The sequence below is a fragment of the Saimiri boliviensis genome, chromosome 4 (assembly GCF_048565385.1).
Source record: "Saimiri boliviensis isolate mSaiBol1 chromosome 4, mSaiBol1.pri, whole genome shotgun sequence".
In the NCBI taxonomy this organism is placed as follows: Eukaryota; Metazoa; Chordata; class Mammalia; order Primates; family Cebidae; genus Saimiri; species Saimiri boliviensis.
This window is the reverse complement of record NC_133452.1, coordinates 146,392,096-146,413,883: the sequence shown is the minus strand read 5'-3', so window position 1 is coordinate 146,413,883 and position 21,788 is coordinate 146,392,096. Positions and strand designations below refer to the sequence as shown.

Below are 21,788 nucleotides of genomic sequence, written 5' to 3'. Positions count from 1 at the left end.
TTGAGAACCCCCAGGTAGGGTAAACATTTTCCTGGATTCTGATCTTGGAAGAGTTTTCTGGAATTCAGGCAGCTATGAAGAGCTGGCACCTAAGTGCTATGAGAGGTATGTTCCCATGCCCGTGTGGAATGCCACAGATCCATGGCCAAGGCTGTCACTGCAGGCCAGCACAGCTGAGAGTGGAGTAGAATGGCTCAGTGAGCAACGTGCATCCTCAAGGAGAAGTCTTTTCACCTGTTATTAAACCCAGGTGCTGGCGAGCGCCAGCTTCTGGATCAGCCTATTGGCCCTGCACCTGGGAACTCTGGGAGCAAGAACTCCTGTAGTAGCATCCAGCAGAGAAGGAGTTGGGAGAATGACTGGGTGTGAAGGAGAAGAGCCGGCACTTGCACAGACTGAATGAGCTCGCGGGAGCTGGAGCGAGTGTTCTGTGCACTTTGAGAAACAGCACAGATCGTTCAGGTTAGTGGTCATGATCCAGTCAACAAGTAACTCTATTCTCGATCCCCACAACCCCTGAGACCCCACAGATCCCATGTGGATTTTGAAAGATTTTATCTGCCAAACACCTGAATCTGTTATGTTATAATGAGTTTTTTGTGCTTATCATTTAGTAGGCTGTGTTGCCCAAGGAGCTTTCGAGAAGCGAGTAAATATGAACTTTCCATTAACCTTTCAATGCACTGAAAATAGCTCTATGCCCTGGGTGACTCCAGCCCGGAAACTCACTTTGGTCTTTTTCTTTAGATTTTCTCTGATGAGAGCAATCCTCTAGCTTTTTCCCTGCTTCTCAACAATCACATTTGAATGGTCACATGAGCTCATCGAGAAAAACAGTTTTTCTTCTTTAGAGGCACCTACCAGGGTGTTCTGACCAAATTAGAACAACAGAATGTAAACGCTTTCAGAACCTGCCAAAAAGCAGCACTTTTCGCCCAATAATAGCTCAGGATGCACCTGTTAAAGTGGTTCAAATGGTGGCATTTCAGTTTCTGAATGTCCTGGGGTTGTCTTGACAACGTTACAACACATTTGGGTCTTGTGCTATCCTCTGGAGGTGGAAAACAAAAGCTGTATTTTCCCATTCAGTAGCCGTTCCTCCCATGTCAGTTCTCATGTGCTCCCCGGGATGAGGACAGCTTCTAAAGAGAGGCTTTGCCACGCACCTCTAGGGCTGCTGTCAGAAGGGGGTGCAGCTCCTTGAAGGCTGTCGCTTTCATTTGACCTGTCAATGTGGACATCCTCAGTGACTTTAAGAAGAGAAGACTTGGTGTGTGTGGCAGGTTTGAGAGTCAGAGTGGCATGAGCTGAAGAATGAACGGAAAGTGGAATATGGATAATTCTTTTTTTTTTTTTTTTTTTTTTGAGATGGGGTCACACTGTTGCCGAGGCTGGAGTGCAGTGGCATGATCATAACTCACTGCAACCTCTAACACTTGGGCTCAAATGATCCTTCCGCCTCAGCCTCCTGAGTAGCTTGACTACAGGCATGTGACGCTGAGCCCTGCTAATTTAAAAAAAAAAAAAAATTGGTAGAGACAGGGTCTTGTTATTAATATATTGCTCAGGCTGGTCTCAAACTCCTCACCTCAAGTAATTCTCCCACTTTGGCCTCCCAAAGTGCTGGGATTACAGGCATGAGCCACTTTGCCCAGCCTTCCAATTCTTGAAAGAAGTTTTGCTGTGAAGGAAAATTAAGGAACTGGGATAGTAGCTGGGGGTACTTGAGGACCAGAGAGTAAAAAATTTAAAAATGTTTAAGTTGGGAGACACTAAAGCTTGCTTATGCACTGATGAAATGGTCCGGTAGGAAGACGTGATGAGTAACTTGTTCAGGAGAGAAGGAGAGGAGCTGAAGAACAAAGCCCTTGAGCATGCAGCAGGGAGGGCATATTCCTATTCCTAGGGTGGCCATAACACCACATGCTGGGTGGCATAAAACCACATACGTGGCCAGGTGCAGTGGCTCCTGCCTGTAATCCCAGCACTTTGGGAGGCCGAGGCGGGCAGATTATGAGGTCAGGAGTTCACGACCAGCCCGACCAACATGGTGAAACCCCGTCTCTAAAAATAAAGAAAGAAAGAAAAATTTAAAAACACACACACATACATTTATTCTCTTACAGTTTTGGAGGTCAGAGGTCCAAAATCAGTTGCACTGGACTATAAATTGTTCACAGAACTGCAGGTCCCTCCAAAGGCTCTAAGGGTGAGTCTATTTCCTTGCTTTTTCCAGTACCTAGAGCTGCTTTTCCTGGCTTTTGGCCCCTTCGTCTTCCAAGCCAGCAACGTAACATCTTCAGATTTCTTTCTGCTTTTGTTACATCGCCTCCTGCTGTGTAGTCAAATTTCCTTCTGCTTCTCTGTTAAGACACTTGTGATCACATTTAGGGCCCACCGAGATAATCCAGGAGAATCTCTCCAGCTCCCGACCCTTAATTTAATCACACCTGCAGTGTCTTCTTCCGTACAAACAATCAGATGTTTCAGGAATTAGGACCTGGATATGTGTGAGGGGCATTATTCTGGAGGACTGGCCTTTGCTAGGCAGGGATACTGACTTGCTCCTTTGTAGCCAGAGGGAAAGGTGCCTGTGCCAGGGTGTGTAGATTTGGCAGGGAAGGGATAAGGGAGCTCATGCTTTTGGCTTCACTTTTCTTAGAAACATGAGATAAAGCTGGCAGCTGAGAGGATGGTGACTGAAAAGGTGGGGTGGGGAGGGGCGGCATCAGTGGAAGTATGGAAGCATCTCAGAGACTGGGGCGGCACACTGCCTAGGAAGATGCAGTAAGTTTTAGGGCAGGGGTGTGGAGGAATTTAAGGCTTATTTTTATGAATGTGAAGGAGACGTGCTGACTGATTGTGCAGAGTTTGGCTACCTGGTGGAAGGCACAGGGAACTCAGAGAGACGAAGCTCACCAGCATCTGTGCGGAGAATGCAGCAGGGCAGGAAGTGAAGGCTGAGCTCCATGGGCTGTCACTTGGCCAAGAAGCAAGGCCAACAAGCAGTCTGTGGGGCTGCGAGGGGATTGTGATTGTAGAAGATGGTGATTGTAGAAGATGATCAGAGAGCATCATGAGGAAGAAGTGTTACAGAAATGGGTTTCTTCAGCATGCAGATTGCAAGTTGAGGAGGTGCTGGGCAGAGGGGATGCCTTGACTTCAGCGTTTGGAGATGGTGTAGATGCTGGTGATGACAAGTGCTCGGGTTTCCCTTTTGGGCGGGAGTTACTGAGGGATAGATAGATGGAGCATCCACCTAGATGCTGAAGATGCCCAGAATGAAAGACAGGAAAGGGGCAGACAGGAACACTGTGAGCCAGGAACCAAAGTCTCCATTGAACCAGGAGCAGTGATGTGGAAGAGTGACCGGAACTGGCAGGGCAGAGGGTGTCATGCCCAGGGGCATCAATTTAAGGAGAGCTGAGGCTTTTGTGGGATTTGGAAGGAGCGATGGGGAACCAGGAAGGCATCAGCCTTACTTCCTGGCTCTGAGGGACTCCAGGTGTGAAAAAAGCGAGCAGTCACACTTGAGAGGGCTCCTAGAACTGTGTTTCAGTTAAAAACGAAAGACACCGATGCTATAAGAGTATATGGTGATACTTGTGGGCATTTCCCAACAGCACCGTGGAAGGGTTTGGGAGGTATGAGGTGTTGGAGAACACAGAGATTAGAGTTTGGCAGTAACAGTTACTGGAGAGAATCCCTGGATTTCTAGTGTTGTGAGTTTCACAGGGACACAAAGCATGACACAACCACATCACGGAAGGCCTTGAGTGGCTGCCCTAGGAATTAGTATTTCACCCGGTAGGCCAAGGCCATGGAGACAGTGGTGCTGCGTTGGTCCCAAGTTTAAGCAGCAAACTGTCTTGCTCAAAGGCAGGCTTTGGGAAAATTAATTTTCCAGCCACCTGAATGAAATAGACTGTTAGGAAGCTACTGCAATAGGCCAGGCTTAGGCTCCGTTCAGGGTATGAGCACCGAGAATGCTGGAAGGAAATTCTGCTTGCAAGAAATATGGTAGATTTGAATTTTGAGACACAAGGGAAAAGAGCAAGCAATGCAACATGCCTCCCATGTTTCAAGCTTAAGTGGCTGGAAGAACAGGCTTCGGAGGGATATGGATGGTTTTGGTGTTCGGCAACCCATGGTTAAAGGTTCACAAGTGCCTGGGCCTAAGGCAGGAGCAGAATAATGACAGGTGACACAGTGGGCGCTTCCCCTGTTGCCAAGCCAGGAGTTAACTACCTGGGGCTTCCTGGATTGAGGATAACCAAAGAGCAGGCAGGATCCCGGAAAGCAACCCGGTAATTCTCCCTAATTTAGCCTCAGATCCCCGGGGTTGGGCTGGAACTTTCGATTACCATCTGCTATCAGGTGTGTGTGCAGGTGCGAGTTATGAGGTGCCGGGCGGGGATGCCTCCGGCCACTCCACAAGGCTGAGTTCAGCCAGAGCAGGCATGCTGTCATTTGTTTTAGTAATCGGGATAAATTAGGGCACAGTAGGACCGCAGCCAGTCCTGCTAGAGCCTTCTTGTCTAGAAGAGGCCACTTCGATGTTCTTTCCTCTTCATTCACTCGTGCAGGGCAGGGGTAACCAGCAAGGGGTTCACCTCAGGTCTAGAATCACAGCTGAGCTCGGGCCAAGAACCTAATTCAGGTGCAAACCGCACCGTCTTTTGCCCGATTTCCTACATTCTACTGACATCAGCTGTTTCCTTCCTTTGGCCTAAAGTCCCGGGGTGCTTGTGTGAGCTGAGATTAGCTGAGGCTGACCGGCCCCTCCGTGGCTTCCCGCTGGCCTCATCGTTCCTTCGTGTGTTCGCCGTCGCTCAGAGCAGAGCGGGCCCTTGGGGAACTGGGTGGGGGCCTGGGTTGCGGAGGCGCAGGAGTCCTCCGGGGTGAGGCGAGCGGTCCCGTCGCGGCAAGCGCAGGGGACAGGTCTCGGAGGCTCTCCCGGACTCGGCCCCTAACGCCCGCCCGTCCCCGCCGGCGCGCGGACCCGGGCTGCGGGCGTGTAGCGGGCGCGCGCCGGCGCGGACGGGCGGGCGTGGAGAGGATGGGGCGCGGCCTCTTCGGGGCGGGGCGCGGGGCGGGCGCTACGAAGGGACCGGCGGCCGCGGCGAGAGCGCGCCCAGCCCAGCCGCGATGCCCGCGCGCCCAGGACGCCTCCTCCCGCTGCTGGCCGGGCGGTCGGCCTTGACTGCGCTGCTGCTGCTGCTGCTGCTGCTGGGCCATGGCGGCGGCGGGCGTTGGAGAGCCCGGGCCCAGGAGGCGGCGGCGGCGGCGGACGGGACCCCCGCGGCGGACGGAGGGGACGGGCAGGACCCGCACAGCAAGCACCTGTACACGGCCGACATGTTCACGCACGGGATCCAGAGCGCGGCGCACTTCGTCATGTTCTTCGCGCCCTGGTAACGCCGCGCAGGCCGGCGCCCTGCCCCGCACTCGGCGCCTTGCGGGGCGTGGGGCGCGTGGACTCGGCGGGCTGGGGGTCTCGGGCCGGGGGTCACGTGGATGTCTATGGCTCCCGCCAGGGGCGTGCGTGCTGCGGGCGCGGGGACCCTGCGGCCTCGGGGCCCCGACTTGGGGGTGTGGGGCGCGGGCGCCGCGGCTCGGGGCCGGGAGCCTGGGACTGCAGGGGACCGAGGTCTCGGGGCTCCGGGCCGGGGGGCGTGGGCGCAGCCGGCCGGGCGCTCGCGGCTGACGTGGCGCTAGTCGGCCGGGGCGGTGCGGGAGGAGGGGGCGGTCCCCGAGGGGACAGCCGGGAAAAGCCCGCCCCACGCCGCGCTCCTGAACTCAACCACCTCTTTCACCTCGGCACCGAGAGAGGGGAATGTGGGGTCGTCGCCCTTTCGGGGAGCCGGGAGTACACATGTCACCCTGCGGTCCCTGCCCTGCGTCCCAAACTTCCTGTACCGGCCGGACCCGCGGCCTGCCCGTGGGCCACGTGCACTCGCCGGAGCGGCCTTGCTGCTGCCCCGGCCACCGGGGTCGGCTGGGGCACTTAAGACAGCGGGCACGTCCCAGTCCAGAGGTTTTAGTTGAAAAACAGAACTCAGGAAAGTGTGTTTTCCCACTTTGTGCGTGTTTTGCAGAATAGGAAGGAGTGGTCCAGGCAGAGGAGGGTTGCCAAGCTACTCCGGGAAGACCAAAGCAGTGCGAATTCTGGGACCCCCCCCCAACCCCGCCCCACCCCGCCCCACGCCGCAGCTCAGAGGTGGACGTGCTTTCTGCTCTGTGGCTGGAGGCCACTGGTCCTCAACTGCAGCGTGTCCTTTCACCCCTGCTCTCTCGGGGCCAGGTCACCTGTTTATGTGTGAGATCGGAAAAGCCCCTCCGTTGAGCAGATGGTCCTTCCTGCTTTGATTCTCTGGGCGGGGTTTGGTGTGGTCTCACTGCTGAACTGAGAGACCCCTACCCCGGGACTCGCCCCACGGAAGGGCTTCCTGTCATTCACACAAGAGCGTGCACTGCTTTTCCTGCCAGCGCCGGGATGCTCCTTGGGAGGGAGGTGATTACGGGCCAGGGCAGAAAGCTGTAATTTTAGGACACAAGACCTTTGAAAGGCTGGAATGGCCTGCAGGTGCTTGTTGTAGAACTTGATATTCTTCCCCAGAGCTCAGCAGAGACTCATTTGGGAAAGGGATGTAGGAAAGAGTAGAGAAAAAGTACCCTAAGAAAAATAGCCAGTTCAGAAATTGTACCTTCCAAACTGGGAGAAACGTTTTTCTCTTAACCCCCGTATTCAGGCTGTTACTGTGTTTCAGTCCATTTGGAGTCAAATCAACTTTTTGGGCCAGTGTGGGTTTATTAATCTGTATGCAGTACATTGTGTTTCAGAGTCCCAGGAACCAACTGATTAGAATTTTTAGAACTACCAATGGTGTTGAAATTACTTTATAACATAAAACAGTCAGGAAATATTAATATTTTCTCTCTGTATAGGAGTATTTTCAGAGCAACGATTTCAATTAAATATACTACTTAATTGGAACCCATTTAAGTGGAATAATTCTGTCCATGGGTTTTTTCTTTCTTCGTTATTATTTTAGAGCTGTGATCTTGCTCTTTTACCCAGCCTGAAACACAGTGGTGTGCAATTGCAGCTCATTGTAGCCTCTAACTCCTCTAACTCCTGGGCTCAGGTGAACCTCCTGCCTCAGCCTCTGGAGTAGCAGTGACCAAGGTGCAGGTCACCACATCCAGCTTATTTTTGTTGTTGTTGTAGTTGATAGAAACAGGGTCTCGCTATATTGCCCAGGCTGGTCTCAAACTCCTGGCCTCAATCAGTTCTTCTGCCTTAGCCTCCTAAAGTGCCGAGATTACAGGCATGAGCCACCGCAGCCTGTTCTTTACTTTTTTAAAAGAAAAACTGACATGTAGATGTAATAAGTTCCTGCAGCCAAAGGGATTTTAATTTTAGAAACTCTGCAATAAATACCAGCTAGTCCTGGGCTGAGTGAGAGAGAAAACTGGCATGTCTGGGCACTTGGTATTAAGTAAATTCCTTTTTCATTGTATGTGCCATTAGACATTTAGGTGGATGCTCCCAGAAAAAGCAACTTTATGTTTTTATTTGTTGGCTTCTTCATAGTCTACTACAAATATTTAAACAGAGATACGTGGGTTTCTATGGTGGTGTTTAAGTTGGACTTCTAAGAGGGACCTTTCAGAAACTGGAGATACTGCAGTAAGGCTCAGGAGTCGGCTGTGAGGAAAGGAGGGTGAGGGGTCGGACAGGTCAGATGGGGGGTCAGCAGGGGCAAGACCAGTAGGACCCACAGTAACTGGAACAACACCTTGGTGAGTGTAATGCTGGGAACAAGGTGGTGTCTCTAGAGGGGTCTGTGCAGGAGAGGGAGGCAGGTCCTGGAGTAGTGAGCTGAGCATTTGGAACTCAGAACACTCAGTGGACTCCCCCTCAACACACACATACCTTTTTCCAGTTTCAGTTGCCATGGAATGGTGAAAGCTCATGTGTGATTAGAGGGCTGGGGCCCCTGTAACAAAAACATTGATCTGTGTATTTTTGCCCGGAACTTGGCAGCTACAGCGTGCCAACATCAGATCACAGCTTCTGCATGGCCAGTTTGTGAGTCACCCTAGACCTGGTGACAGTAAGGTCAAGATTTGGACCCGGTAGCTTTGCTCTACTTCTTGGCCACAGGCGACCTTGTGAATGCAGCTGACTGTCTCAGAGCTGGGTTCTGTGCTGACTACAGAGCACCTGTAGCCCCATCACAGCCAGGAGCAAGGGCACACCCAGCTTGGTGATGGCCCAGGATGGTCAGTTTTGCCTTATGCACACCAAACTTATTTATTGTTTATTCTCATTCTTAATCTAGTCTTGTGTTTTCATAATAAAACAACAGAAGCAAAACAAAACCTCGTCAAGATTGCAGAGTTCTAAAGTTCCAGAATGAGCGTCTCTGATCAAAGCCCCCTAGGGTCAGAACTGCCCTTGACAGTCCCTTCGGAAGGTATCTTGTTGGACACGACCCCAGTCAGTCAGTAAGTCCTCACTGCCAGCATTTCCGCCAGCATTAGAACTGTCATGGCTTCTTTGGTTAAATACCAAATGGGCTAGTTCTCAAACCTGTGTCTTTAGATAGCAGGGTCACACTTACTGCAGTCTCGTAGATGCTCACGCCATGAGAAGCATGCAGCAACTTTAACCAGTTGAGGAACAAAACCCTCACATCTCCCAGCTTGCACCCACTTCAGGGTTCTGTGGGAATTGTCTTTTTTTTCCTTGTTTCCTTCTCCTCCTCACACACACCCCTTTTGTCAAACTCACTTTGTTGAATCTAAGTTACATCTGCATGTATAGTTTCACTGTGGTTTTTTTTTTTTTTTCTTTTTATATCTGAGTGTCATAAAGCAGGGATTTTTCTTAGTTGGCCAAGAACGTGCTGTTTAGGGAAGATACGTTAGCTTGAAGCATTTTTTCAGTGTAACCTTTAAATCTTTTTTTCTTCTTATGAGGCAAAATCTCACTCTCTCACCCAGGCTGGTGTGCGGGGATGTGATCATAGCTCACTGCAGCCTCAAACTTCTGGCCTCAAGTGATCCTTCTGCCTCAGCCTCCCAAGTAGCTAGGACCACAGGTGTATGCCAGCACACCAGGCTAGTTTTTAAAAATGTTTTGTAGATGGGGTCTCGCTGTGTTGCTGAGGCAGTCTTGAACTCCTGAGTTCAAGCAGCTTTCCTGCCTCAGCCTCCCAAAGTGCTAGGATTATAGGCATGAGCCACTGCACCTGACTGAAATGTTTGGTTTTGAGGTAATCTGTCAGAAAAGAAAAAGAGATTTTTATTAAGAAATTATTTTGGGGAAGAGGTCACAATTCTAAGTGTTGGTGTTCTTACAAGCAAGTGTTTTTTAAAAGCATTTTAAAAAGCGATACAGCAAAGTGGTTACATTGTAGACATCAGTGTGTACCTACCATATTAAAAAAGAAACAAGCCCATGTGTCATTATGCCATGGGATTGTAATTGAAACTTGGGATAAAATTTCTTGGGTTGTCTCATTCAGAATTCAAATATGGCACTGTAGACATACCGTCCTGAGAACGTAGGAAGAGTTGTGATCAGCTCTATGACTCAAGAAAATGTAGTGTTGGGAAAGATGCTGATATCCACATGAAATGTGAAGCGTGCCAAGAAGCCTAATTAATATCCTATTTTAAATGATAGGTGTTTTTAAAATACGTGTACATAACTGAATTCATACAGTGAATACTATACACAGACATTTGCCGACTTCATCCCTAGAAGTTCAGGTGGCCACAAACTTTTTTTTCCTTCTCATTGGAGAAAATTGCGGTTGGTTAAATTTTGAGATTGCCTTGTATTTGTGGCTATTTGGTTACATAGTGGAGGAGACTTGACTAATGAAATTAGCAGATACAGCAGGAAGTGCTAAGCTACTGCCCATGGGAGGCGCAGAGGAGCTTTCCAGAAGGGCAGGAGAAGAGACCGGGCACTGATCATCCAGGGGAGTCAGGGCAGACTTGCTGGAGGAAGCAGCACCCAAACTAAACCTGAAGGGCAGGCAGAATTAGCTAGGTGGAGTTTTGGGAGGAAGTGTCAGAGAGAATGTGTCTCAGGTCCCAGAGCCAAGCCAAGCTGTAGCTCTTCGGGAACACTGCAGATGCTGTGTAGGGCCCAGGAGTAGGCTGCAAGGCAAGGAAGTCAAGGGGGAGGTCAGCAGGGCCAGAACAAGTAGGTGCAGAATAACACTTTACTAAGTTTAATGTTGGGACGATGCTGAGATTTAATGCTGAGAACAAGACAGTGACTCTGGAGGGGCGGGAACAGGGGAGGGAGGTCCTGCAGTACTGGTCCGGGAGCTGCCATCTGCCATGGCATAAAGAAAGGGCTGAGAGCCCCATTGCCCCCTGAATAGGGCTGAAGGTGCAGGCCGGCCACCCTGTGACCTGGCACTCAGTGTGCTTGTACTCTTGCCTTGTTTCAGGTGTGGACACTGCCAGCGGCTGCAGCCAACTTGGAATGACCTGGGAGACAAATACAACAGCATGGAAGATGCCAAAGTCTACGTGGCTAAAGTGGACTGCACGGCCAACTCCGACATGTGCTCCGCCCAGGGGGTGCGAGGATACCCTACGTGAGTCGGAAGGAAGGGGGCACCCTTCCCAGATGGTTCCTGGCTACGAAAGTCGTAGTTAAACTTTTGGTAACTTCCTTTGTAGTTCTAAGGAGTGAAGAGATACTAAATTTGAGCAGGCAGTCCCTATGATTAGGGAGAAATTGCATTTAACGCTGTGTCATCTATTTCAGATGCCTTTTGTATTTTGGAAAACCTTTAATTCATCAGTGTTGGGTTTAAAATGTTCACCGGTACATTTATAAGAGAATGCATTTGCAAGACAAAAATGGTGGTCTCCCTGAGATCCCACCATGCTGGGTGTTCCCTAGTACATTTTACACAGTGTGCATAGACTGTCATCAATTCTGGCTTGCTTTTTTCAATGACTCCTATTCTCAAACACCCTTTCTATAGTCACTTCCCGTGTGACTCCCACAAGGGCTGTTTCTGTTGGAAAGAAGTATAGAGTCTGACAGTCGATGATACTTACTTCCTTGACAGTTAAGACTTTTTTTTTGGTTATGAGAAATAGAAATTGAAACGTTCTCAGTTCTAGAAATAGAATTGTTCTCTTACTAAACAAAAAGAAAGGACCATTCAAAAGGCTGTGGAGGAACCTCTGAGACCCAGCTCTGGGGTCTGGGGTCTGTTTCTGTTGTGCCTCCCTTGAGATGATGGCTTTCCAGGCCTGTATCTCTGTTTGCACAGAAGGGCCCACCACTGACTGGGCCTGCTTGGCTGGAGTGTTCGTTCCAGGAATAGTCACTGTGGCCAGGGAAACAGGAGCTTATAGCAAGACACATGCCCATTCATACCATGTGCCAAGTGTTGGAGGGAAAAGCAGTTCTTGAAAAAAGAGAAGATGCTGTTTCTGAAGGAGGCGGAGGGTTTGCCACGGTCACTCCCTTGCTGTTGGTTTCAATTGAGGTGTGAAGTCAATTCTATACAAATCAATGCTTAATTGAGTAATAGAGGGGGCCATCAATAAAGCATAAAATTGGAGCTTATCTTCAAACCTGGGAGGCAGAAAAGTGGAGGGAGCCCTAAGCTTGAACCTAGAAGTCACGGTCAAATCCCAGCTCTGCCATTTACTTAGCACATAGCTCTGGCCTCATCTTTCACCTCTAAGTAAGGTGATCCCCCAAACGTTGTTCTAGAACTTACATGGTATGTGTGAAGACACCAATCTGAGCATGTATTGGACATGTCAGGCTTTTCCCACCATTTGGAAATGTGGGCATTTCCTCAAAGGACTCTGGAATTCTTGGTCTTTGGTGACTGCTTGCTAATATAAGTGCCATAATTTGGGTTTACTTTAAATCAGATCAATGGAGATAAAATTGCCTACACTCTTTATCTACAGAAAAGCATTCAGTATTCTGTGCTTCATAGTATTGCCTTTAAAGTACGGATCAATTGCGTCCTAAAGAAGCAAGTAGTGAGCAGAGATGAGGGCGAGGAGGTGAATGCTTACCCGTTGAAAGCCTATTGCTTTCAAGGTTCAGGGGCAGCAGGGGTGGGCTGGCTCTGGTGTCTTTCCGCTCTTAACCTGCTACCCTTAATCTGTGGCCTGAGGCTGTGTGCACCACAATCCATGTCACGGGGAAGATGGCAACAGGACCTGTGAGGGAGCTGAGTGAGAGTAGTATGTGTTATGGGGCTTCAGAGAAGGAAGTGAAGAGTTCCGCCTCAGCCTGGCCGTAACAACTATTGGCTGCAATATCAACCACTCCATAGATGATATTCAGCAAATACCATCACAAATTTAAAAAGTCACAAACTTAAAAAGGCCCATGTTGGATCATCTGTTTAGATTTTCTTTTTTTTTTTTTTTTTTTGAGACGGAGTTTCACTCTTGTTACCCAGGCTGGAGTGCAATGGCGCGATCTCGGCTCACCACAACCTCCGCCTCCTGGGTTCAAGCAATTCTCCTGCCTCAGCCTCCTGAGTAGCTGGGATTACAGGCACGCGCCACCATGCCCAGCTAATTTTTTGTATCTTTAGTAGAGACGGGGTTTCACCATGTTAACCAGGATGGTCTCGATCTCTTGACCTCGTGATCCACCCGCCTCAGCCTCCCAAAGTGCTGGGATTACAGGCTTGAGCCACTGCGCCCGGCCGTGTTTAGATTTTTAATGAGAAGATCTGGTCTCCCCAAATAAACCATGGGCTGGTTTTATGTTATTGAAAAGAACAAAAATGAGTCTACACCACTCTGAACACAGTTTGGGAAGGAACCTCTGTGCCCATCACTGCCCTGCAGAAGCTCCTGAGAACAGGTGGTTTTCCCCCAGAGAATGCAGGAGGTGGAATGTGCTGTATGAATTGTGGTCGCGTTGGGGCATCTAGAGATTGACTTGGGCGAGCTTTTACTCCTCCGAGACAGCACCCATCCCACAGAGTGGTTGTGAGGCCTGAATCAGACGATGTCTGTACCTGCCTGAGCCTAGGTGTGTGTCAGGACATCAGCTTTCATGTCATTCTTCCCTGGCAAGTGTCACTGGAGTCGGGTTGGAGGGGAAGGGAGTTTGGGTTCCCATGCTCCCTGGAGATGGCTGGCTGTGCCCAGGAAAATGTTTCAAGGTCTTCCTATTGAGCCATTGTGGATCATTACAGCAGGGCAGGACTGAAGGAGGAAACCACCTGTGTTAGTTTCCTGGGCTGCTATAGCAAAGTTTCACAAACCAGGCGGCCAGAAACTATAGAAATGTATTGTCCACAGTCTTAGGCAAGAGGTCCTAAATCAAGGAGCCAGCAGGGCCATGCTCCGTCTGAAACCTGTAGGGGAATCCTCCATTGCCTCATCCTGGCTCCTGTTGGTTTCCTGGTCATCTTTGGCATTCTTTGGCTTATAGATGCATCACTTCCATCCTCTGTCCTCATGTGGCCTTCTCCGTGTGTGTGTGTGTGTGTGTGTGTGTGTGTGTGTGTGTGTGTGTCTCTCCAAGTTAACCCTTCTTGCAGGGACACCAGTCATGCTAGATTTGGGCCCATCCTGATGACCTCATTTTAACTTGAATATCTCTCTTTTAAGACCTTATTCTAAATAAGGTCAACCTTCTGAGGTTGATGGTTATGACTCACACAGATGTGTTTTACAGGACACTGTTCAACTCATAACCTTCTCTATAGTAGTAGAACTTTCAACATGTTGTTTGCCAAGGTGACACCGACATGGGAATTTTCTCCCTGCTGTCTTCTTGAAAGAGGAGACTCAAATGCCCATGTGGAGGCTTGGTAATGGCAGAAATCTGGGACGATACTTTGGGCATGTAGCCTGTGGCCCAGTCTCCATCACTTCCTTCACCTGCATCAACAGTGAAAATTGAAGTCAGATTCCCCAAACCAACTGGAAGGTCTGGACCAGACGTGCCCACTCTATCCCTGGGCTCCATGAACTTACTGAGGAACAATCTTGGACTTGAGCAGGTTAGAAAGATTTTCAGGCCAACAACAAGAAGAGGTTTTTTGTTTGCTTGCTTTTTGTTTTGCTCAAATGAATAGCAGATAACAAAAAATCACAGGCTAGGTCTTACTGTATTTTACTTTTAGCAAAGAAACAAGGAATGAGTGTGACGGCACCTGGTCCTTTCTGATACTCTGAGGATCCACCCGTTTCCCTTCCCGAAGCGCGTTGATGGGGAGGCACTTGGAGGAGGTGGTTGGGAGGCAGAGCCATCCAGGAAGAAGTTTGTTTCTCTGGGTGCGGAACACACCGGTGGGAGCCCCGGGAGGTGCCGGGCTAGGTGAGGGCAGTCGTCTTTGTTACTGCAGACTTTGCCCTTGCTTATCATGTTGAACTTTGTGCAGTAGCTGGTGTACTGACTGAATCTAGTGAAGCTTGGCTGTTTTTGGTGGTTATGAGCATCTAAGCTGCTGAGGAAGCTGGCTGTCTATTCTGCACTGGGGACACGTTAGGGGCCTTATGTAAGCCCCATCACACCGGTGATCTTAGGATCATAAGACCATTATGCCCATTTGAATCTCAAAGCCTATTCTAGCCATGTAACTTCATTTTAAGGAGAATTAGCCATTTTTTATGGACTGAATGTTTGTGTCCCCCAGAATTCATATGGTGAAATCCTAATCCTCAATGCTGGCATTAGGAGGAGGGGCTGTTGAGAGGGGAGGAGGTCATTAGAGTGGAGCCCTCATGAATGGGGATACATAACCTTATCAAAGAGGCCCCAGAGAGTTGGCATGCCCCTTTTGCCACGTGAGGATGCAGCAAGAAGACACCATCTGTGAACCAGAAAACCCTCACCAGACACTGACTCTGCCAGCACCTCGATCTCAGACCTCCCAGTCTCTAGAACTATGCGAAACCTGTTCTGTTGTTTCTAAGCCACCCAGTCTGTGGTCTTCTGCTACAACCATTGAACTAAGATGCTATCCAAACCTTCATATCTGATTTCTACATAAATTGGCATCTTACAATTCTGATACAATACATTGGGCATCCACTCACAAAATCCACATACGTGCTGTAGAAGTAGCAGGGGTGTTTTAGATGAGTAGGCTTGCTAACAAATGGTACTCCGTTAGTACCTTCTGTTAGCAGGCACGTTTTCCTATGACTGCTGGGGTGATCCAGGAACTGGGAGTGTTAATTTCATCCTCTGGAGCTGTCTTTTGCTTATGGTTAAAGGGCCAGCTCCTGTATCCTCTCTGTAGATTCCTCCGGAGGCCACAATTTGTAGGAGAAAGAAGATGCCTTCTCTGTGGGGAGATGAATGGACTGTGTCAATCAATGTCAAGGTTGTTCTTACAGTTGGACATGAATTCTCGCAGTAACTGGATATTCATGCTTTGCAAGAGTTAAGTACCTGCCAGGGTGGCCTGGAAGAATACCGCTATTACAAAACAACACTCTATCGACTACAGTCCTAATTTGAACACATACGCAACAACCACTGCTAAAGCTGAGAAAACATAACGGTACCTTGCAGGGCAGGCCCGAGACTGCTGCAGAGGAGCACTGAATACTTGTAGCTTGGGGCTTCAGTCACAGCATTAGGCTGGAAGTTTTCACCTCATTTTTATTTTCTTTGAATAAAATCAGAAACTTCTAAAAGTTTAGGGTTAACTGAATGTATTATCTCCTGAAACGTTATTTTTGTTTCCTTTTTGAGTTTTATCAGAGAGGAGCAGATATGTGTCTGGCTGCAGCCTCTTGACAGCTCATTTTCTGATGGTTTTACTAAATGAGTTTGCTCTTTGATAAGACAAGTCTCTTTTTGCTCTGTCTAATCCTTTGTCATGCTTTCAGCTTAAAGTTTTTCAAGCCGGGCCAAGAAGCTGTGAAGTACCAGGGTCCTCGGGACTTCCAGACACTGGAAAACTGGATGCTACAGACGCTGAATGAGGAGCCAGTGGTGAGTGCCTCCCTCTTTTCCTGTCTACATCTTTGGGGTCCTATGTAATGGGGCAGAGACCAGCTGAGGTGAATGATTAAGGCTGCCATTTTAAAGCAACTTTACTATTTTTTTTTAGAGCTCATTGATATTATAGGTAAAGATGAACTTTTACAAAAACCTTTTGGTATGGAGATACTGAAATGTGCACAAAAGTCAGACAAGGCCCTCAGCTTCAGCAGTTACACTGTTTGGCTGTGGTGTTTGTCTTCTCCACCACCCTGTGCCTTGTCTGGCTCTAGTTGCTCTTTAAGGAGGTCACTTGTGGAGAATCACAGATGAGTACCTAGTCCTTGTTAACACTGCCACCCTGCCACTGTCACAGGTAATACAGTTCATAACTGTTCCCAGCGTCCAAGACTGACGTGACCACCTGGGGTCAGGGCCCGGCCCAGCCAGACTCTCTTGTCCGGGCCAGCAGTGGAGCCTCCTCCCAAGACCCGACCTTTGCCCTCCACCACCTGCAGCCTCCTGGCTTGGGCTGAGCCCGCCAGCTGTACCCGTATCATGGATCCTTCCTTTTCTTCTTAGTGCTCAGTCCCCAATCCCTAATGGGCTTTGCTTATAACATCATTTCATACCATAAATACTCTGTGTCTTAATGCACTTCCTGTACTAAGGCTAATGTCAGGAGATTGTAGATGCTTAGGATGTTATGTACTAAAAAAAATTCATAATCTTTCCCCCTCCCCAGTTGATGCTGGAAGTCTTCATTGTGTCATAAAGCATCATGATCATAAACCACTGGTTAAGCGTCCCTTTGTGGGTGGTGCCTTCTGATTAATGCTGAGCGCTTAGGCCCCTGGAGGCCGGGTAGAGCTGGTGGGTCATGCTGCTGTGTTGGAGAGGGCCTAGAAAGATGCCTGTGTTCCTACGTTGTAGGATCTTGATGAGCTAGGAAGAGCATCTGAAGTCTTTGTAGTTTCAATTTCAATAATTACCTAAGACTGACTTCTTGTATCAGCTAGGCATCCACTGATTCTGTGGACCACGTGTGTCCACTCGGTCCATGGTGGTCTGTGGACCACGTGTGTCCATGTCTTTTTGAAGCTTTGCTGCGTAATTACTGGTGCCATTTTCCAGTGTGTCCATGTGGCTCTTCTGCTCTGCCCCATCTTCTCTGATGATCTAATCAGAAACTTGGCTGCTGATTCGGTACTTCTATCCCTCACCTGTGAAGATGCTCTTAACTTGGCTGGGTGCAGCAGCTCATGCCTTTAATCCTAACACTTTGGGAGGCCAAGAGTTCAAGACCAGACTGGCCAACATGGTGAAACCTCGTCTCTGCTAAAAATACAAACATTGGCTGGGTGTAGTGGTGGGCACCTGTAATCTCAGCTACTTGGGAGGCTGAGGCAGGAGAATTGCTTGAACCCGGGAGATGGAGGTTGCAGGGAGTTGAGATCATGCCATTGCTCTCCAGCCTGCACAACAGAGCAAAAACTCTGTCTCAAAAAAAAAAAAAAAGACTCTGTGGACTGTATGGTTGAGACTGTTGGTGTGTGATGTGTGTCACTGAACCAGAGACTTACCTAACTTTAGCTGAAAGAGAAAACAACAGACCTCTCTCAGAGAGGAAATTTGCATCTTTGTCTGACAAGAAAGCTGGATGAGCAGGTGTGACTTTCATATAGATTTAAATTTGACATTGTTTCCTTTATGAAAATATTCTCTCTGTGGGGACATGTATACTGGATGGTAGGAAGCAAATTTTAAATAATTTTCACCAAAAAATAAAATAAAATAAAACCCAGTATTCTATGATGGCTTTATTTAAGAAACCAGCAGCCAGTATCAGGATGGCAGAAAGACCTCATGTCACCAGCCCATTTCCCTTAGTGGAGGTGGCACCTCACATGCTGGTTGGGAAGGGCAGAGAGGCCAAGTTTCAGGCTCTGCGAAGGGCTTTCTGTCTCCTCAGTGTGGGAGCATGATGGCCCCCCATGCCACCCCAGAACCACAGTTACCTGATGGACGTATTTTAGTGTCTCCCAGCAATAGGAGGTCCCAGATAATTGCCAGAAACAATGACAATGTGCCTTATTGTGGAAACATTTAAGTATGCAAACTTTATACAGCAAACCAGAATTCTCTTCAATTTGAATTTAGCTTTTTAAGTGAAAACTTTTTTTAAAAAGTTCTTTATTTGTATACCTAAGTAATTTAGTGCATACATTTTTTAATATTCATGTGGGATAAGTTTAGATTTGTGTGTGTGTGTGTGTGGCAGTATTAAACTCAAGACAATTTGTCATATTGTATATTGTTGGTTTTTTTTTTTTTTTTTTTAAGACAGAGTCTCACTGTGTCACTAGGCTGGAGTGCTGGAGTGCAGTGGCATGATCTGGGCTCACTCACTGCAACCTCTGCCCCTTTGCAGTCCGCCTCCTGGGTTTAAGCAATTCTCCTGCCTCAGTCTCCCGAGTAGCTGGGACTACAGGCATGCACCACTATGCCCAGCTAATTTTTGTATTTTTAGTAGAGACGGGGTTTCACCATGTTGACCAGGTTGGTCTCCATCTCATGACCTCCTGATCTGCCCACCTCAGCCTCCCAAAGTGATGGGATTACAGGCATGAGCCACCATGCCCAGCCCATTTTGTACATTCTACTGCAATTTTTATATTTCCATGTTTGTGTCTATGTTTTCTTGAACAGTTACATAAATGTGTTTCATCTCATTAATTGATTTTATGTAGTTATGTGGTCTTTATATTGGTATGTCTTATGTGGATTTGCCATAATTCAACTCGAATTCTGTCATTGGATATTTAGGTTATTTATACTTTTTCCATTATCAGTAATGCTGTAGGGAACAAGTTTATCTTTGGAAAGGACGTTTCCCCCTCCTTCTGAGTGATACTTTTAGAATATCGTATTCCCAGACATAGAATTTATAAGGCCAAGAATTAAAAAAAAACAAGATCATTTTTATGGCTCTTGATGAATATTGCCAGGTTGCTTTCTTAAGAACCATATCAGTTTATGCCGCCACTGTGGGGCGAGACACGGCCCGTTTCTGGGATGCACTTCAGTGTTCCCGTGCCAGGGGTCTGCTCTCAAGTCTGCTGGGAGCTCAGGAAGCAACTAGGGACCCCGCACGTGCCATAAATGAGCACTTTATACTGAAAGGCCCTTGAACGTCTCATGGAGAGTGGTGCACAGTGTTTGATTTCACCTTATGTGAACTCACTGACTGTTCATTTAGCCATCCTTCCCTGGGGCATTCTTTTGTGTGGGTATTTAGCACTTTGAAAGTCTTGACATGCTCGCAGCAGAAGAGAAACTCTGTGGTTCTTTATGATTCCAGCCCTGCACAGCTTTGAACTGTCAGCACTTGTCAAGCCTTTAACAACTTAGCTTGGATATTCTTTGTAAAAGGAATATGAACCCCCAGATTAAAGCTGAGTAATATACACTCACGTGTCTGCAGCAAAACACTGATTCCATTATCTTTCTCTCATTTCTGGTTGCTTTGGTTGGAAGCCACAGCTGTACCTGGTCTGAAAAGTTGAGAAATGTGGAATTGTGACTAGACAGTTGCACACATGGCTGTCTGCTTGGGTCCTGGCAGAAGCACCTTGTGAAAAGCCCCTTTTCCCCTCTTTCTGTATGAGACTTAGTCACGGGAATTACATTCTTCCTTAAAGGTGCAGCTTATGTTCATACCATGGTTGTCTCTGTTGCCTTCCATTCACCTGCATTTTCCTTCTCATCACTTGCTTTTCTCTCTGATCCCTGTTACACCTTGTGTCTTCCTCACAGTTTTCCCTGTCATTTGTGTGTAGTAAGGCTAAGCAGGGCCTCCTGCCCCGAGAGTTTCTCATTCTCAGCTTTGTCCATTTTGCTACCCTAGTGTCTGTCTCTGTTTGTTTGTTTACTTTTTGAGACAGAGTCTCATCCTGTTGCCCAGGCTAGAGTGCAGTAGCACCATCTCAGCTCACTGCAGCCTCCACCCGCTGGGATCAAGTGATCCTCCCACTTCAGCCTCCCAAGTAGCTGGGACCACAGGCACACATCACCATGCTCAGCTAGTTTTAAAAATTTTTTTGTAGAGAATGGATCTCATTCTGTTGCCTAGGCTGGTCTTGAACTGCTAGGCTCAAGCAGTCCTCTTGCCTTGGCCTCCCAAAATGCTACGATTATAGGTGCGAGCCTCTGTGCTGGGCACCATGGTGTCTGCAAGTGCTGACCCCTTCAGAGTATGTCCATCAGGCGTTGTATTTTGTGTTCTATGTGAAATCTCCCTGTACGTTTCAAAGAAGAGGACAGGGTGTAGGGTGAGACTGCCCTTTACGTTGTCTGCTCTGTTTGGTTGGGTTTTCAGGTAGGGACAGCTGTCACTCGGCTGTCCTAGAGCCTCACACCTAGAGCTTTCGCCGAGGGTGAGGCTGGCGAGAGGCTTTTTGCTGAAGCATCCCGAGGGCTTGACGAGGTCCATTCCTGACCTGGAGTCACTCAGCACAGCAGCATCATACAAAGGTTCCAGGTCGTTGGATGAGGGCGGCATCTGCAGGAGGTTCCCCACAGACACAGTCACTTCCTGGATGGTTTCCCTGTGTCTCCGTTGTCAAACCTATCACTGTTTTATTTCCTCCTGTTAGACACCAGAGCCAGAAGTGGAACCACCCAGAGCCCCTGAGCTCAAGCAGGGGCTGTATGAGCTCTCAGCGAACAACTTTGAGCTGCACATTGCACAAGGTAAGGGGGACATCCTGGTGCCAGCTTCGGAGAACCACTGTTACGCCTTGGCGTGCTGGGTTTTTCCTTCCTGCCGCTCAAGGGCTGTTAGCAGCATCAGTGGAGCTGAGAAAGGGTGGCTGTCTTCAGGACCTGTTGGGACCGTTGTTCAGTGCACCTCCTCTTCACATGAGTTCTCCTTTTGTCTGTGCCCTTACGGAAACACCAGGTCTCATGCTAAGCACACATTACCCACACACTAGCTGGACAGTGCATCCTTGGATAAGAGTGTTTATATACAGGCTCACCTCGTTTTATTGCTCTTTGCTTTATTGCACTTTGGAGATACTGCATGTTTTACGGATTGGAGATTTTGGCAGCCCAGCATCTGGCAGGTCTCCCCGTTTTCCCAGCAGCACGTGCTTACTTTGTATCCCTCTGTCAGCATCTTTTTAGCAATAAAATACTTTTTAATTAAGGTACATTGTTTTTAAAGAAATAATGCCGTTGCACATTTAATAGACTATAGTGTAAACATAACTTCAGTATTCACTAGGGAACCAAAAAATTTGTGTGACTTGTTTTATTGTGATATTAGTTTTATTGCAATGGTCGGAAACCAAACCCACAGAATCTCAGAGGTCTGCCTGTGTATTAATGGTAATCATATGCTTGATGACCTCAGGCAGAAACGAAAGCTATCTAAACAATTTAGACTGGGCACCATGGCTTATGCCTGTAACCCCTCCACTTGGAGAGAACAAGATGGGCAAATTGCTTGATCCCAGGAGTTCGAGATCAGCATAAACAAGACCTTGTCTCTCTAGAAGATTAAAAAAAAGCATTAGCTGGGTGTGGTGGCGCATGCCTGTAGTCCCAGCCACTCCAGAAGCTGAGGTGGAAAGATCACTTGAGCCTGGAAGGTCAAGGCTGCAGTGAGCTGTCATCACGCCACTGTACTCCAGTCTGGCGACAGAGCGAGACCCTGTCTCAGAAAACAAAAACCAGAATTTAATGGCACCGTTACATGAATCAAATTACTTACTCTTTACACTTAAAAGATCTTTCTGTACCACATCCCACT

General features: G+C 48.3%; 1 protein-coding gene across 1 annotated transcript in view; it reads left to right on the top strand.

Moving 5' to 3' along the window:
* Positions 1–5,116: 5,116 nt before the first annotated feature.
* The window catches only part of TXNDC5 (thioredoxin domain containing 5), a 28,975-nt gene continuing 12,303 nt past the window's right edge, over positions 5,117–21,788 (top strand). The window contains exons 1-4 of the mRNA XM_039462734.2: positions 5,117–5,414; positions 10,479–10,628; positions 15,880–15,985; positions 20,629–20,725. Coding sequence (XP_039318668.2) covers positions 5,149–5,414; positions 10,479–10,628; positions 15,880–15,985; positions 20,629–20,725 — 619 coding nt within the window. The 5' untranslated portion in view covers positions 5,117–5,148. The remainder of the gene's footprint in view (positions 5,415–10,478; positions 10,629–15,879; positions 15,986–20,628; positions 20,726–21,788) is intronic.